Raw genomic sequence first — 18,414 nt, 5'->3', positions numbered from 1 at the left:
ATCTTTTATAGTGAGGTGCTGAGGATTTCTGACTTTTATAAGTCATTTTTCAACTCTCAGTCTCTTTTAAGTTTTAATACTTTTTTGTGCGTGTCACTGCGTTTGTGTCAAAGAAATGATAAGAAGAAGACAAGAACATGCCTTCAAAGAACAGTACTCCTTTCTTTAATAAAATGGTAATGCAATTTCAAAGAATATATCCTTTGGATTTTAGATATTGAAATTGTCTTCTTTTGAAACAGATACTTGTCAGGCAACAAATAAACTTTTCATTTCCTGTAGTCTCAGTTCAGTGCAGTGGCTTACATTGATTTTGCTTTTGATGGCGGCGAGCTTCTCTTGTGCAGCCGCCAGCTCTGCATTGGCCTTGCTTAGAGCCTGACGCTTCGGCTCCACCTCGCAGTAAACCTCGTAGAACTTGACGATGTTTAAAACCCAGGAGCACAGACCCGCTGCTGCATATGACTTGGATGCCACCAGGTCTGGCTGGAATTCTGGATCCTGGAGAAAAGGATACACATGCTGTCACATCCTGCTTCCAAATTCAAAATGTGTTAATAATTTCTCAGGCTGTCAGCAAATATCCTGAAAATGATAACATAAAATTCATATTAAATTATGGTTAAAATGCAGTATAAAATGTCTTTCTGTGTAATAACGTCAGGAGAGCTGTGTGGTAAAGTTGCAGGCTTAACACTGTTGCTGATGTGAAGTGAGAGAGAGTAATAAATGATTTACAACGCTTGGACATTAGCAGGCTTCTTACATACATTAGCTAGCTTAACTTTTGTAACTTTGTCTGCAAAACATACAGGCGAAGACACACAGTTCTACATCAACATCAGTTTGGGCCTGAAATAATTCATCAGCAACTACGTGGTAATGATGGTAAAAAAATTCATGATCCAACTCATAAGCATGAGAGGCTAACAAGGATATAGCTAGCTGTTTCTTTTCTTGGAAAATCTTTTGATACAGCTGCTACCTCTGTCCATTAAATGTACACCAAGAATGAATATCAATTTACAAATTAGTTTGTTATTGCAAAACGAATGCTGACATATTTTTGTTTATTTTATTCCTTTGGCACAGTCCTTTTCATGTTATCCTGTGTAATTTGATCTGCAGCAGCTATTTTGGCTAAAGGATACAGGATATTATTGGATTTTCAAACACACAGTGTCAAAAGCAAATCAGTGATAATGAAAGTAAAATCATTTGGTGCACATTGGAAAATAGTTCTCAGTTTGAACTATTTTACCTGTTTTTCCAAAATAATTCTTTTTTTCATAAGGTACAGAGATTAATTTCAGTTCAACAGTTCCTACATAGTGAACTTAAGCTGCACTTTACCTTTATTGGCCACACTGACATTCCTCATGTTTGCTTCACTGAACTTCATCATCAGGACGGCTGTTAAATTTGTAATGCTTAATTTACTAGCTGATTCTCTCTCTCTGTCATTTCAACACTTGGCAGCCATAATGTGCCATTGTCATTATAATCACACCCCTACTAAATTTATGACTTATTAGTTGAGCTTGCCATGCGGCAGACATTGCACTCTGAACAGTGTTAGCAAGGACTTCAATGACTAAGGGCTAATTGAACACTTACCTGCAGGTAAGGCTGAATGGCCTTAAGGCAAGCCTCTGGGATCTTTTCCTTGTTGAAGTTAATCAAAGAGTCCAGGAATGTGTCCACTTTGGCCATCATTACCTTTGCAGCCTTCCAGCTGCGATCCTTTGGGACTTTGCCACCAGGTGCCATCAGGACCATGACTGCTGCTGTGATGTTGGTCACTGCTGCCACTGGAGAGCCAAATGACTTCAGCTCAGTCAAGTTGTTCTGATGTAGGGAAGACAGACAGAGTCATTAATGAAAAATGAAAGCTGTGATCGAATTGAGTTTGTATAAAAGTACTTGTCTGTGGTCTTCTGAGTGGGAAAAGAGAGAAAGTGGAAAGGATTAGAATAAAGACAGAAGAACCTGTGCTGACTCTGAGAAGACAACAGAGAATTCTAATTAGGGCATCTTTAGAGAGCTCTAAGCAGTGATTGAACTGTCTGTTCTACTTGTTTGAACAGAGAGCACCTTTAAACACAGAGGGTGTTTTTGAATATCCCCCGGATGCTCATAAACCTACATGGGATGCAAGGATAAAGTAAAATGTCTGCAGAACACAGAGAAGACATTATTTTGGGGAAGACCTGCTAAATCCTATGACTAAATAATCTCCTATACAATTCAAGGCTTGTGTGCACGTAAGTTATTCCACTGAAGCTGGGAAAATGAAATCAAAACCAAGCAAGAAAAGTATAAAGTATGAAGTAAATCAATAAGTTACAGCAGGGGACAAGAGAGTAACTGACCTTATTGAGAGTGTTAAGGGCATCCTGAGCAGCAAGCAGGGCTGGCTCGGCTTTAGCTAAGTCTTCTTCACAGTCTCTCTGTTTGCCGCTGACTACCACAGCAATGGCAGCCACTTTTTCTTCTTCTTCATCAGCCACCGCCTTCTCTTTGGACACCTTCTCAGTTTCTATCCCAACCTCCTGGGGCCAGCACACAGAATTTATTGCTAGGTTAACATGTAAAGTGGCTTAATAAACACAACTACTCTTTAATTAAGCAAAACTGGTATTTTAAACTGTAAAAAGACAAATCAAAATTCCAAGGTATAAGACTGAGAACAAAGAATGCTCTGAGAAACAAAATGCAGGCGTTTTTTCTTCCGACTAATTTGACACTGAGGTTTAAGTCTAACTTTCTCTGAATATCTAATATTTTACTGAGCAGTTCCAGCCAAGACTAGAAATCCATCCGTAGATAGGGACGCTGCTTCTGATATGACAGCCTAGTGCTTAATTAAGATTTATTTAACATCATACTTCATTTCTTTAAGCACTGCCAGAGAAATATGCCCCAAAACACAGGTACGTGTTTTGTTTTGTTTTTCTTGAGGTGCTGGTGTTATATATGTTCTTGCCTGTATAAGCTTGTCAGCATCCTCATTCTTCTGCTTGAGTTCCACTTCTTGAGCAGCCAGCTTGGCCTTGAGGTCATCCACCTATCGGAAGATGAGACACCGGAGAGCGGGAGGTCAGGAGGATTTGCCTGGATGAAGATCTGGATAAATGAGATCTTCAGCCAGTCAAATCCTTGTTCAATGGAGCAGTACAACAAATTTCTGACAGTAGTATATGCTAAGAGTTACAAAGAGATGAGTGCCTACCAGCAAATCTGTAGGCAAGAAACGCGATTTTTTAAGAATGAAATTGAACAGACCAGCATTTATATGGAGTTTCTCTATTCTTACTGACCACTGATCTCTGTATTGCTCTCTTCCACAACGTGTCTTTGTCCTGTCTTCCTCCCCTCAACCCAAAGAGGTTTGTTCCTGTTAAAAGGGAGTTTTTCCTTCCTGCTGTCACCAAAGCACTGTGATTGTCTGGTTGTTGGGGTTTTCTTTGTATTATTGTAGGATGTTGACCTTACAATATAAAGAGCCTTGAGGCAACTATTGTTTTCATTTCGCTCTCAATAAATTAAATTGAACTGAATAGTTTAAATCCGTGAGGAAAGCTTTTAGTATAGGCCTGTACAGGATTCGCACCCAATACTACAACCTGGCTGTGATTACAAATAGACAGAGTCACTGCAGTGAATACTGAAACACCTCTGACCTGCAGAGATATAAAATGTATCAACCACCATCAGCTTAATATTGCAAAGGTCCCCCCTCAGACCATCCAGTTATTGATCCATCCAGTTCACCAGCTTCAGCTTTTTTTAACATTAAAATAGACATCCTAACATCACAAACATGATACTAGCATCAGTCTATTTCTCCAAAAAAAGAGTCACTGCTCAGATGTTGAACTGTACATTTAATTAAAACATGAAACAGTCTCCAGTTTACATAAGTTGAAAGGAAAAAAGTAACACAAAGATTAAGATGAAGGGAACAATGACTTGAGCACAGAGGCGGGCTACTGACAATAATCTATTTCTGTTTTGTTAAATGGTCTTGCAATCAGTGTGCATATCATTAAGACTAATGAATCTGCCACTATCACCTAACTGAATCTCTCAAGTAGTTCTGAAGGACTGATCATTTTGTTTTTGTCGTTTGCATCATTGTTGGATCTTCCTTATTAATACGACTGCTGATTGAGCTCAAAAGCATCTTAACTGAAAGGTAAACAATCAATAAATATGATTCTGTGTCTTATGAGAGTCAAAAAATACGCTTCATAAAGGACACTAAACATTTGCAGATACTATTTTGTGCTCTATAGGATTGTGCCATGGGTCATGCATGTGACCTTTTAACATTACTGTAAAAAAACTGTAACCTGTCCAAGCAGATAAAGGGAGAAATAAGAGATGAACGGCATGCATAGTTTGAAAATATAAAAGCTTTAGGACTGGAGCTGCTATCAGCGCGCACACACACACACACACACACACACACACACACACACACACACACATAAATGAATAGACCAAAGACGATCATAAAGAGAAATTAAAGCTGTTACAAACTCCTCATAACTCCCTGACAACTAGGGCTCTACATTAACGTCCGACTCCATCAAAACATTGCACTGGGGAAATAAAAACAGACTGTTTTTCATGCTTGTCTTTCAGCTAATTAACAAACAGAAAAATCAGGCCTGAGGGAAGACGGCCCTTTTGGGTTGCGACAATTCTGTATAAAATATGCAGTTGAACATTAGACGAGCACCAAGTGAGTCATCAACATGATGAATAGGTGGGGTGGGGGTTGGGCAAAAGAGGGAGGGTGGGAAGAGGGAGAGGGGCAAAAAGGGACAAACTAATTGGTGAAAGACAAGCGTGATATTCAATATATCTGCGCTGCTTCAGTGTTTATGTACTGCTGATAGAAATCCAAGTAGGAAAAACATGCCTCTGTGCCCCTGACTGTCTGTATAAAACAGCCCACTCTCACTCCCTGCAGCTGGAAATGTAAATTGGAACAACCACTTCTTAAGGCGAGAGAAAATTCAATACAAAACCAAAAGACTATACCCATTCATTCAAATGTGATGGCTTATGCACTCAAAACACACGTTTAAATTCAACAGAGTTTGGGATTCCAGTGTTTGCTTACATTGCCGTGTGGACTAAGTATAGCTTAATTCATGCAACAAAAAGACATCTGGCCGTTTGTGTGTTAAGGGAACGGGGTGTCTAATGTTTCCAGTTATTATCCATATAAGAGAAAACCCTCCCGTTTCTTTTCCCTAGTGCAAATAGCTGTCAGGAGTTAGCCTCTTTTGGTAGGAGCTAAGTTTAGAGCGATTACATGAAACACCTCCACACTGATTTGAACAGGAGAATTACTGCAAAGACGTACTTATTGCTACAGCAGTGATTAGTCATACTACACCTTTTATTTTTCATTCTGCTGTTATTACTAAATTGACCACTATTTCTCTAACTATACACCTACTTATCTATCTGTACTACTGCTTGTACTGTAATGGTCTTGCAGGAACTATATGATGCTACTCTATATGGTCACTGTATCAGAATATTGATTAAATTCTTCAACACGAGAGACTGTATGCTGGCTTCCAGACCAATACAGATGGTCTGTATATAGACTAGTAAATATTAAAAAAGGGTGAACTTGAATGCTATCATGCAATTAGAACGTAACAGATTAGGATAAATTACCTATTGTCATAAATACTGGCCGTCGTGTATACCACAAGTCATTTAGTTGTTCACAAGGAATGCTCTGGCCCCTTATTAGTAAGCGAGACAAAATAAATTATTGTCTTTAATCTACTTTAGCAAAACCTACTATTACAGCTGCTAATTTATCAGAACTTCCTACTGCAACTTGTACGCATTCTAGTAATACTTCTACAACTGCTTCTACCAGAACTCACAGTACATCTACTACTTGTATTAGTACTACTTATCCTAGAAGTAGTACTACAGTTAGCATGCAATATTACTTCAGCTGGTAGTACCACAGCACATGCACAAATATGTCACAATGCAAACTAACCAAAGGTAGAAATCCACCTCTGTAAAACTGAAGAGGGAAAAAAACATGAAACTAATGTGTTCTCTGGGGAGCAGATGACTCATACACACACACATACCCACATACTGTACACACACACACACACACACAGACAAAGATCCCTTGCTTGAACCCTTCCGGTCGTTGTTTATCATGACCGCCGCAGCCCCTGGTGAGCCAGTTTCCCTTGCACAGAATGTTAAATAACAGTACTTATAATAGGGCAGCCATCATTGTGAATGCACTAACAAATACAGGGTGCACTAATGGTGGCTTGCTGCTGTAAAGGCTATGCTCTCTAATTAGAAGACTCCTCAATTATCATACACCCCCCCCCCGTATATTTCATATATGTGTCTGTGTGGCTGCGTATGTGCATGCATGTGTGTGTGCTAGTCTGTTTCTACAGTAAATGGGAGACGGGAAACAAAACTTCGCTCTGCAGCTTTCAACACTAACGTCACTTGTTTATGGGGTGTTTATGTATGTGTGATCTTGTGCGGGTGGAAATGTGTGGGCCTGTTTATGCAAAGCACTGGAGATGCATGGTATGTAACAGTGAAACTGTGTGTGCAGGGCTGTGTGTGTATGTGAGGCTTTGCTTTTACTCAACAGGTTTAGTATACCCACTATCATTAGGGCTGCCTCACACCCAGACTTTCTCTTACATTATTCATATTCCATATTGCTCTTCTGAAAAGGTTTAGAGATGGGAAACATTTAAACAAATTGATCCAGGTGTATGTATTAAAGAGGGAAACATTAAATGATTCGGATAAACATTTTGTAATACAAATGAAAAAACAAAAATTAGCCAGGTATTTGTCTGCTCTACCTACGGTTTAGTAAGATTAACAGGCTGTCTATGGCACACAGAACAAATGGCCACAGTAGCAGTCTAAATCCACTGCTGTTACTAATACAACTTAACTATTACTACCATTAATACTGCCTTTACTCTTGCCACCACTATGTTAATTATATATATATCACTTCTACTACTGCTAACCCTAGCTCTTTATAATTGATGTCACACTATTGACCATTTGTAAGGTATTAGCAAGTGCTTAACTAATCATACACCTTAGTATGTCATTCATAAATACAGATATGTTTATCCATCTGTTACTGTTACACCATGTACAGCTATCACTTCAACTACATCCCTGCTAGTAAAAATCATATATTTGTATTTATTATAATGTCATACCCATAATGAGAAAGCACTACTTCTTCAATTGCCATTGCTAATATTATAAATGCTAGCTCTACTACCTCTGTGCTACTGTGACATCCAAGTAAATGAAGTCTAATTAAAAGGCCTTAAAGTCAGCATTGACCCCGTCACTATATTAGAGCCACTCCATATACTTGGCATCTGGCTTAAAAAAGCTAAATGTGAAACTTAAGGATACAGCACACTAATTAGTTGGCAACTTGTCCATCATGAGGAATTAGCCATTAAATTATCCTGCTTTATTCTCTTGTCTGACTCTGATTCAATAACTAGAACTTCATGTTGCATTCAGTAAACATTTTTATGATGAGTTCATAGGCTTAATCACTCGAATCAAGTCTTACTGAGGTCACAGAGGAAAAGATTCAAGAGTCATTTTCCCATATATTACAAAATTAAAAGTCCTTTCGCAGCCACATGAGCCTTTATTTCATTATATATTTATTTAACAAGGGCAACGAATGTTAGTGAATATCAACATACCAAAAATATTAGGTCTGCAGGGATAAGTGATGGATGGAGGGAATTTTATTTTAGTCACATAAATCCTAAACAGGGAGGAGTAAAGAAGTCAGACTAGATCACTAGCCAGTTGGAAAATATAAGAAAATAAGATGTATTTAATTTTATGGGCTTCTGGACAATTTATTAAATGGTGGAAATAAGTGCAATGATGCAGTTGCAGCGTTTGCAATGCCCCACAATCCACAATGATGTAACTAGTTCACTTAAGTAATAACCAACATTCTACCAAGGTCAGCGCAAATTAGAGAGTCAAAAATCTGCAGACCCACTGAGGGAGCGGGAAGGAGAGAGTGGAATCGCTACTAACCAAAATAATCTAGTGTAAGGCAACTCTCTCTGAGAGTGAACAGTGCATAGGGTTCTGAGGATTGAGAGTCAGGTGGAGTGCTGGATTTAGTCAAAGGAAAGCTGCTTTATTACAAACTGTTCCACCCTGTGAACCTGAAACTACGTACAACAGCTGACCTGCATGATATGTAGAACAACGCCAAAGAGGATTATGAGTGATCACTGTTACTATGTTACTGTGCCACATTCACACAGCAACATTCAGGCATAAATCGAACACACTTACACATATTTATTAATAGCTGAATTTTCCTAGACATTTCAATTTTAATGATTACAGATTCAACCTCGGAGACGTTGCCTGCCGTGTGCACACTGCTGAGAAAAAGACAGCTCAGTTCAGTTAATTTCTGCTCTCTTTCATGAAAACTCCAGTATTATTGGGGCTAAATAAGTGGGGCTCACCTCTAAACACTCAGCGTGAGGATGCCATGAAGGGTTTTAGCCAAAGTTTTGGCCCTGCTCTCACAGATTTGCGCATACACAAAGTGCCAATTACACTCATTCTGATAAAATTTCCCCCTCTTAAAAAAGACAACCCTAGTAGCAACCATCACAGCCACCTTAGGCATAAGACATGCTTTTTTTGGAATTGGATTTTGCAACTTGCAGTAAATTCTGTGCTGCAAACTCTGTAAAACACATTTGCATGGCTCATATGAATATCCTCCTGGAAGGGAAACTCTTACAACTACATATACCATAAGGCTAGCTGCAAAGATAATCCTGTCCACAACTTTCAATCACAAAATTGACATCTTAGGTAAATCCAGTAGTTTTTTTTTAACACCAAAAGGTTTTGTACTGTCACAGTAAACCTTTCCCTAAATGCTCCTCCTTCTTTAGACTTGTAATACAGAGGTATTTTTCACAGGCTCTTATCGTTTAATTGACCTGAATAAAACAACAAGCTAAGAACAACTTGTGGTGGATTAGATGTATTTTGTAGTCCATCTTCTGCCTATTGTAGTTTCAACCCAGCAGACATCCAGAGTCATGCTGTTAAGGAGACTACTGCTAGGTTGCTCAGATTTTCAGTGCACCACTCTTCTCTTCTCCTAAGTACTTATCTATTTTCCTACCCACCTGTCTTTGACCCTGATGCAGTCTTTGATGAAGGAGATACTTTTGAAACATGTTCTGAGAGCTTCTTTCTGCCTGGCTTTCAAAGGTCAAATGGCATATTGGCCATTTTAGGTCAGAAATAATGCTTCACTTACAGCACAAACACTGTCATAGCTTTAACTATGACCTATGGAAGAAAAGAAATTGCTATAATAACAACAAAAACCAAGAAAATTAGAATAAAGCATTAAAAAAATGCTTAAGAGGCAGAGAAATGTTGAAGGCAAAAACAGAAACAAGCTCATATTTTCATACAGAAAAAACATAGTACAAGGCATAAAAGAGTATTTTAAATAGTTAACATGGAGTCTAGTGGTAACTATGAGCTATATTTGACAAAATAAAATATTCACAATATTAGTTAGTCAGGACATTGATTCTTTTTTAGAGACTGAATACTAAATTGTAACAAGAGGAGATGCAAGACAAAACAAAAGAAGCCTCTTTGACTTTAACCTGGACCTTGAAGCAGCTAAATGGCCTTACCCACCAAAGCCCTTTTTAACAGCATAGAGCTGACTGATGAAATCTGGTGCCTTGTTATGTAAAGTCTCATATGTAATTAAAGATACTTTGACATGGATTCTCAAAAAAAAAAATCACAAGTGCAGAGAAGTTATGATGATACTGATGTGGGAGCATCTGGTCGTTGTCAGTATCCAGGATGCACGAGTCTGCACAAACTAATGATGAGCTACAGCTCGGGCATGAAAGCAGTGCAATAAGGTATTGTTGACACACACACACAGACACACACCTATATAAGTGCGTGTGTCTGTGTGTGAGTAAGAGAGGGAAAGAGAGAAAGAGAATTTGGACTTTATTTTCCACATCTGCTGCAGTTGTGCCTTTAGCCTCTGGTACTTCTTTGTGCTCCTTCTTTATGATGCTACTGTTGGCTGGGGTTGTCACATTTATCCCACATTTACAGACTTCTGTTCCTTGTCAACCACCAACCAGATATAGGTTGGTGGTTGGTAGCTGGGGCACCTTGTCTGTCTGTGTAGCATCTCTGCACAGACAGCAACTTAGGCCCTGTCAGCTGTGGTACACTTTTGCATTATGGATCAGAGCCAGCGAGTCAATGTTTCGCTCAAGCATACAGCTTGATAACATTCATGTATAGGAAGTGGCTGGAAGTCACTCCACTCCTAAATCTATATCAGTATCCACTCTTTGCATTGAGTTGGCTTAAGGGGTTTGAGGCCTATGCATAACAACAGTGGGGACAGTGCATCATTTTGGTATATGCCACACTTATGTGACTTACGTGATTGCTTTGGAGTCGTGCATTAATGCATTGGCTTTATACTGTGTTTATACACTCCAATATCCATGTGTGGGGCATTGGGTTGTAGGCTTTCTTGTACTCAATCCAGCCTAGTGTTGGAGTCCTGGTGTACCATTCATAAAATACATGAAGCCACTATTGATTAATGACTTAGTCACAAGTCGTGAGCAAGTAAGTAAGGATATATTTGTTTAAATTCCTTTCTGGCTCAAATGTGGACCATAATTTACAAAGTCCAAATGTCCTGCTGTATTTAGTGAAGACTTTAAACTACCACTAGAGCCCATAAAGAAATCAGGAAAAGTGTCTCAGGTTAAAGAGCAAGGAAGTGTTTTTCTCACAGACTTCCATAGAACTGGATTTGTGAGCAGAGCAGCTGTTGGCCAGTAGAAAAAAGAAAGAATGCAGGTTTGAGACACTGGAACTGTGTCAGGCTGGAACAGTTTTGGTATCGATAGCTAATTTTCCCCTTTTATGACAAAGACTTAATTTTCAATGTACAGCTTTCTTGTAAATTTTATTAAACATTTTATATCTTTAACATTCTCAGCTTATCACAGTTTTATTGTTTAGAACTTTTCAATTTTATTTTAACTTTATTTTTTTCTTTTTCTTTACTATACAGTCACACTGTATCTTATTTTAATTGATGCTGCTTGGCCTGTTTTGATATGTGCATTGTGTATTTATTTAAAAAAAACTTTTTATATATATAGTCATAAAATGAACAAAAACAGTTTGCTTATTCTTTACTTTTGGAAAGTATTTTGTAATGCTGGTTTTCCCAACCAAAGTTTTCCAGTTTAATATTTCACTGTGCCTGCACCTTGACCTTGCATAATCCAGTAACTCCCCAGCACTACTATCCTATCTAAATACAATCATATCTGGTTTTAAAAAAAGATGGCAAGAGCCAAAACTACCAGTCGAGACTTGAAAATGAAAGTGTGACCTTTATATACAGTTTATGACCTTGGTATCACCATCTGTTTCAAAATTTAAAATTGTTCTTTGCAGCATGATACACATAGTTCTAGTAAGAGTAACACTTCTAAATAATAAAAAGGTTGTTTTTTTTCTTTGACTTTGTATAAATAAATATGTACTTGAAATCAGAGAGAAATGATAAAGAACACTTTGGATAGTTGTTCTAACTATTAGATATTCTATTTCCGTTAATATATAAAAATCCATGTTCTGATAAAACAATCTATACACAATGCTTACATTAAAGAGGTATTTTACAAGCTGATATCCAAGTTTAATAACACCATTTAGTAAATGAGGATTGTGGTAAGATTATTTTGTGAACTCGTGCTTCCAGTTTCTACATCACACTTTTGTAAGTTACCTTTTAAACCATATCAGCTTACATGTCACAGACCCCGTAATTCAGCACATGAACCTAAAACTCCCCTGAGTGTCAAACTGTGAACATGTCTCACTTCGCACAGTGAAGTTCAAACAGATAGGTGAACACTGAGCAAAACACAGTGTAGGTGAATACCTGAGCAGAGGTGCTGTTGAGCTTCTGGAGACCGTTCTCCAGCCGCTCCATCTTGTTGGTGAGGTCTTTGCTCTTCTGGCCCAGCAGACTGCGATACAGCTTGATCTGCTCCAGGAAAGACTTGGGCGTGGTGTAGTTGTAGCGCCGCTCATTGGCTAGGTACTCCTTCGACATTTGATTGACACTCATGTGGACATAAGCCATGAATTTACTGATCGACTCCTTCACTTGGGGCTGCGGGAATGAAAAGTCCTACAACTGTTTAGTTCCCTTTAAAAGCAGATAACTGGGCAGATGTAGATATAGAGTAATATTTCTTGAGGCTCGGGCTTGGAATTTAATTTTCAGGGGCCTCTGGTACTCTTAAATGAATATCACATTCAGTCTGTCATGGTGGTTGACATTTGAAATTATATCATCAGAGTGTGAAAATCATTTAGGTGAGTAGCTTCACCTCACTGTATTAGATTATGAACTGTTCTCACATTGATATTCTCAACCTCCTCCAGGAACCTGAAGCTGACCGACTCCAGAGCCTCCTGTGGCCACTCGTGGAACCAGTTGATTGCTGTGCAGTTGACTACTGCTGGGAACTTCCTGCTGCGAACCCTCAGTTTACTGCCAACTGGAGAAAAACACAAAGCCACCTGCAATACATGCACACACACATCCAAAGAGACAGACGGGCACACTGAGGTCAAATAGAATTGAGTGTCAAGTCAAACACAGTCGATCAAATTCATTTCACTTCCTTCTGATTGGAGCCACAGTGCGCACTTCTGCTCAGACTTATCCTTCATGGTCAAGAGAGGGAGCGGAACACTGTGAATTAATTATCTGCAGTTCCATCATTAAACACACAAAGCCTCCAGCAAAGATGTGAATTAAACAATATGCTGAGCTGTGGGCTACGTCAGACTGAGATTCACTGTTGGAAATGAACAGCTGGCTTGTTGAGAAGCTCAGCCAGATGTTCGATGCATTAGACAGAAGAAACAAACATGCAGGAGGCATGCCCAAAGACACTTCTGATTATAATTAACTCTGGAGAAAGAAAACACCACACATCTACCTCACAATCACTGTGATATTCTATTTACTAGTAGAATATTGACTGATATTCTATCGACTGAGGATTTACTTACTGTAAAAGATGTCGTAATGCCGCATCACTAAGTTAATTTAACTCACATCTTACAATGACAAACAGTTGCATCTACCATTCTGAGCAGGATTCACATAATGGTGAGCATTGTGGCCCCTTTCTTTCTCCTCTTATTTACAGCAGCTCTTTATTCCCCACCCATCAGTTTTTCTGTTATTTTATCAGGGCACATTTATTTGATCTGAATTACTAAGAGTGTTGGGGAGTAACGGAATAATGTACAGCTGTTACGTATTTAAAATACAAAATATGAGTAACTGTATTCCATTACAGTTACCGTTTTAAAAGGTGGTATTCAGAATATAGTTACTTTTTTGAAATGAATGGATTACACGGCGGTATTTTCCTGTTTCATAAGGCTATGAACTCTATATTTTTGGTGTCCACACCGGTGGAAACCCAAACAAAACACGCATTAAGAGGCTCTCATGTCTGTGTCTCAATCTCGCGGCCCATGTCACCTCTACTTGCGGCCGCATAATGACGTGAAGAAATATTTTTAAAAATTATTCACAAAAATGATTTAATATGAAGGCAATAGGCAGAGTGTTACAGGCATAGCCCTAAAGAATGTAGCCTCATGGGCAGTGTAGTCCGTGCTGCAGGGAGAATGGACTGCCATACCCGTTATGTGTCTGTGAGCGCAGGAGGGAGAAAAAGAGTCGAAAAGTAAGATGTCACCGACCAGAAACGGGAGATGGAAGCATGTAAATATATTTATATATATATATATATATATATATACATACACACACACACACACATATATATATATATATATACACACACACACACATATATATATATATACACACACACAACACATATATATATATACACACACACACACATATATATATATATATCACACACACACACATATATATATATATATAATATATACTACACACACACACACACACACACACACACACATATATATTATTATGTCTATATATATATATATATATATATATATATATATATATATATATATTAGGGGTGCAACGATATTCGTATCGATATTGAACCGTTCGATACAGTGCTTTCGGTTCGGTACGCATATGTATCGAACAATACAAAATTTGTAATTTATTTTATCAACTTTCCTTCTGACGATGCTGTCTGTGTTGAGCGCTCAGTGAATCTGCGTTCGACTACTCCGCCTAGGGTCGACAGTGCAGCCTAGGCGGAGTAGTCGAACGCAGATTCACTGAGCGCTCAACACAGACAGCATCGTCAGAAGGAAGAGCGCAGGGCAAGCTAGCGAGACAGAAGTTAAGCTCTCCTTACAACATGGACCTCCCCCACCCTCATTCAGATCTGGCGTTTGGAATTATTTTGGTTTTCATGTGACGTATGACCCTGAAGGTAAGCGAGTCATGGACTAAAGTAAAACAGTATGTTGGATGTGCCATGCAATGCTCAATTACATGGGTGGGAACTAGTGTGTTAGCGCAGTTAGCTCGTTAACGTGTTGGCCGTCTAGCCCCATGCACGGGGCGATCGGCGGTAGCTCGTTAACGGAGATTTGCCGTGTTGTGGCGTTAAGGTCATTTCAACGAGATTAACCTGAAAGCACTAGTGGGAACACAACGAATATGACTGCACATTTACGCCGACATCATCCTAGTGCAAAGACAAGTGGAAGCAGAAAAAAAACAAGCAAGCATGCTACTAACTTTAGCCGAGTCATTTAGACAGCTGTTTAATATGCTGCTGAGAATATAGCCCAGAAGAAGCGGATAGTATAGCTTTTATTTTGGAAAGAGACATTTCTCTGTAATAAACTCTCTTTTCCAAAGATGAGTGATTCCTCAATCAGATACAGGGCTTGCAATATCGCTAGCCCAACGTCCCGGGGCTAGCGATTTTTTCAGTCGGGCTACCAAAATCTATCTCTGCCCTGCCCGTCGGGCTATTGTAGGAAGGAAAAATATATGTCAATGCTTTTGCATTCTTTCGGAAATGTAGCTGGGTAATTATGTCATTGGCATCGGTGAGCCACTGTCAATATGTGACATATTGAAATCGCGTTTGAATTTGCGCTTGTTTTTTTGCTTTCACTTTGCAATCGCGCGAACTGTGTATAGAGAGCGACAGCACTGATCTGTGAGTGATGATAATTTGTGCACCAATTCCTCTGACATCGTCTTATTAATCGTTAGCTTACTATGCAAACATGACAAGTGAAATCTCCCGCAGCAAGCTTAAACATGTGAGAGGTTGATCGCGCAGAGAATCGCTGAGCTTATGTGAGTGCGTGTGTAAAAGCAGCAGGATTATATTTGACTACGATGACCTGGATGACTGAGAACCTTCACAGACAGATATATATTTTAGTTCTGCTGAGCCAAATAAGACAGGTCAGGGTGAAGAAGTGACAGCCAAAGAAAAGCTTACCACAAAACGGAGAAGTTATGACAAATCAGACTATAAGGCAAAAAGAAAGTGCAGCTTTATGGTTTCATGGACAAAAAATTTCTGTGGCTGCAATATGACGAGCTAAATAACCAGGGCTGCACATAAGTGGTCCGCAGGTGCGCATTCGCTGTCAAAATAAAAAACACGCACAAGGGTTAGGGTTAAATTTAAAAACTGTACTTTTGAGTTAAAATATATATTTATAATTTTAATAAATGACAAATTAAAAAGGCATGAACATTTTTTTTGTATCGAAAAAATATCGAACCGTGACACCAAAGTATCGAACCGAACCGTGAATTTTGTGTATCGAAAACTAGCTTAACAAAGTTAAGCTAGTTTTCAGCTACAAGCCCGACGCGGAACCCGACGTATTAGCCAGAGGTCCCTTTACTACGGTTCGGAGCCGCGGACCTGTTTTATATCGCGCGGAATAGTTTTCTATCGAGATCGCTGCAAAAAGTGCAGCCTTACCTAATGTCCACCTACTGTTACTCATTTTATATTAAGATTTAAAAATCTAGTTGGTATTGGTATGGCGATAACCTTCAGTAATAGTAATAAATCACACAGCAATAGTACATTCATGTAGTTGTAAAAAGCATGATAATATATTAAGTAATCCAAAGTATTCAGAATACGTTACTCTCATTGAGTAACGTAACAGAATACGTTACAAAATACATTTTGGGGCATGTATTCTGTAATCTGTAGTGGAATAAAGTAACCTTCCCAACACTGATTACTAATGATGATGTCAACAGAAATAATAATTTCATGTTTTTTCTTTTTTCAAGACTGCATGAAACATGGCTGTTCCACATCAGGCTGAACAGTCAGAGCCAGAGGAATAATACCAAAAATGTGTTTTTTGGCAAAAGTGGTGAAACAGCATCGTTGTTTCCACCTTTAGCTTGAGCAGTTTTCTTGCATAGTTTGCAAAGTACCGTCCTTTTGTTGGAGGTTATTCAAATATCTCCCTTTTGAGATGCTTAATGTTCATCAGGGGATTAAGCAATATGGCATAAAAATGCAATGTAATTTGGCATGCCTCAGACTTTTCTTTGTGTTTCTGTTTCTTGAGGATGATTTCTTGACAGACATCCTTCTACTCAGAGCATTTCTGATGAGGCTTTGGGAACCCCTGAGATATGGCTGAGGTAAGTGTTTTGCTTATAGGTCTTTGCAAATCATCTTGTTGGTGGAAAAATACAATTTTATTCCAGTCAAACTGTGCTATTTTAACCATTTGTTGCAGATTTGATTAAAGAAATGGGAACACCTCATTTGTTTGTTTGATACTGCTAGTGACAAAGTGCCTAAAGACATAATTTAAAATTGGTTCTTTGCTAAGGTGTCTGTTATGTGTAGATGCAACACTGATTCATCATTGAAGTCTGGTGCCTTTTTCATGCTTAAATGAATAACGGTCAGTGTTACGTGGCTTATCAAATGATACAACCCCCAAACAAACACTGTAAATGGTCAGGTACAAGAACTGAACTGAAAATTGACACTTTGGCTCTCTGGAAGCAAAATATAAAGAACTGAGGGTGGACTCAAGACTTTTGCACAGTACTACATCAAAATATAACACAATGGTTAACATTAATAGAGGTAATGTGGTATGACATGGTCCAGTATGGGACCAAAACAGTCACAGTCACTTGGCACACAGTGGTATTAACCACTCAGCCGTATTACTGTCGATCCCAAAAACAAGGTTATGAGCCTATAAACGAGCATAATATTTGCTAGTAAGGGTAAAAAATAGTGTCGTATTCTGCACTGATACATCTGATTCTGATAAATCCTCTCTAGAGTCTGTGAGGTAGGAGAAGATATGCTCTGATTTTCAGTTCATAAATAAAATACACAGTATTCAAAATACTTTCCTGCCACAAAGTATTTGTCACAACATTTATCATGCATGCAGTGTTGTGTGTTTGCAATAAAATAACTCTAAACTCTGGTACGTTGCAAAGTAGTTTCTGAACAGCAGACTGCTTAAAAATGCTCTCAGTTAGATTTTTGACCCAGAAATTCTTTCACTATTTTCTGTCTCAAAGAGTAAAATACTATAATGACTTGGCCAAGAAGAACTGGCAGACTGATCAAAATATTTGAATAAAGACACACCTGCTACAAACAGGACAGCCACTATATATTTCAGCAAACATGGGCTTCAAGACAATCCAGAGCACGTCCTAGGCCTGCATCACTGGATACTGTGATATCATGCCATTACTTCCTTCTCCACATATTGTAAGCCTGGAACCACTGATCTAAAAGCATTTTAATCTGTGGCAGTGATAAAGTAATAATGCTGTTAGGTTTTCACTCAGCTCAGAGACACAGCCTCAGCAAATGTCACACAAACTCTATGAACAAGATTAGGTAATTCTTCGGGAAAACATCCTTTCTATTCAGACAATTTTGAGACACATAACTGCATAGTTAGAAATGCACTCTTGATATGTCTGTGCCCTTGGGATTGCCTTCTTTATTTATCCACTTGCCAACCCAGGGAGGCTTGAGCTGTTAGACAGAAGTGGAGGATGATGTGGGTGGTGTCGGTGGCGCATGCTTGTAATAATGACAGAATAAGCAATGCTTTGGAATCTGTCCCTCTCTAGGGGGAACAAAGCAGCTACGCGATGGTGAAATTAACTTCAGCTAAACGCCGGCTTTTCTGCCCGTGTCTGTGATTTATAACGACATCCAACACCTC

At 38.8% G+C, this 18,414-nt stretch overlaps 1 protein-coding gene across 1 annotated transcript in view; it reads right to left on the bottom strand.

The window, feature by feature from the left end:
• Positions 1–18,414, bottom strand: part of dnah9 (dynein, axonemal, heavy chain 9) — a 183,886-nt gene that overhangs the window by 69,404 nt on the left and 96,068 nt on the right. The window contains exons 53-58 of the mRNA XM_005923750.3: positions 12,580–12,741; positions 12,095–12,328; positions 2,987–3,067; positions 2,373–2,552; positions 1,618–1,848; positions 307–501 (exon numbers count right to left, since the gene is read on the bottom strand). Coding sequence (XP_005923812.1) covers positions 307–501; positions 1,618–1,848; positions 2,373–2,552; positions 2,987–3,067; positions 12,095–12,328; positions 12,580–12,741 — 1,083 coding nt within the window. The remainder of the gene's footprint in view (positions 1–306; positions 502–1,617; positions 1,849–2,372; positions 2,553–2,986; positions 3,068–12,094; positions 12,329–12,579; positions 12,742–18,414) is intronic.

The sequence above is a fragment of the Haplochromis burtoni genome, unplaced genomic scaffold (genome assembly GCF_018398535.1).
Source record: "Haplochromis burtoni strain Fernald_Lab_line unplaced genomic scaffold, NCSU_Asbu1 Contig_71, whole genome shotgun sequence".
NCBI lineage: Eukaryota > Metazoa > Chordata > Actinopteri > Cichliformes > Cichlidae > Haplochromis > Haplochromis burtoni.
Note: the sequence above shows the minus strand (reverse complement) of the source record. Positions and strands in the feature narration are given on the sequence as shown.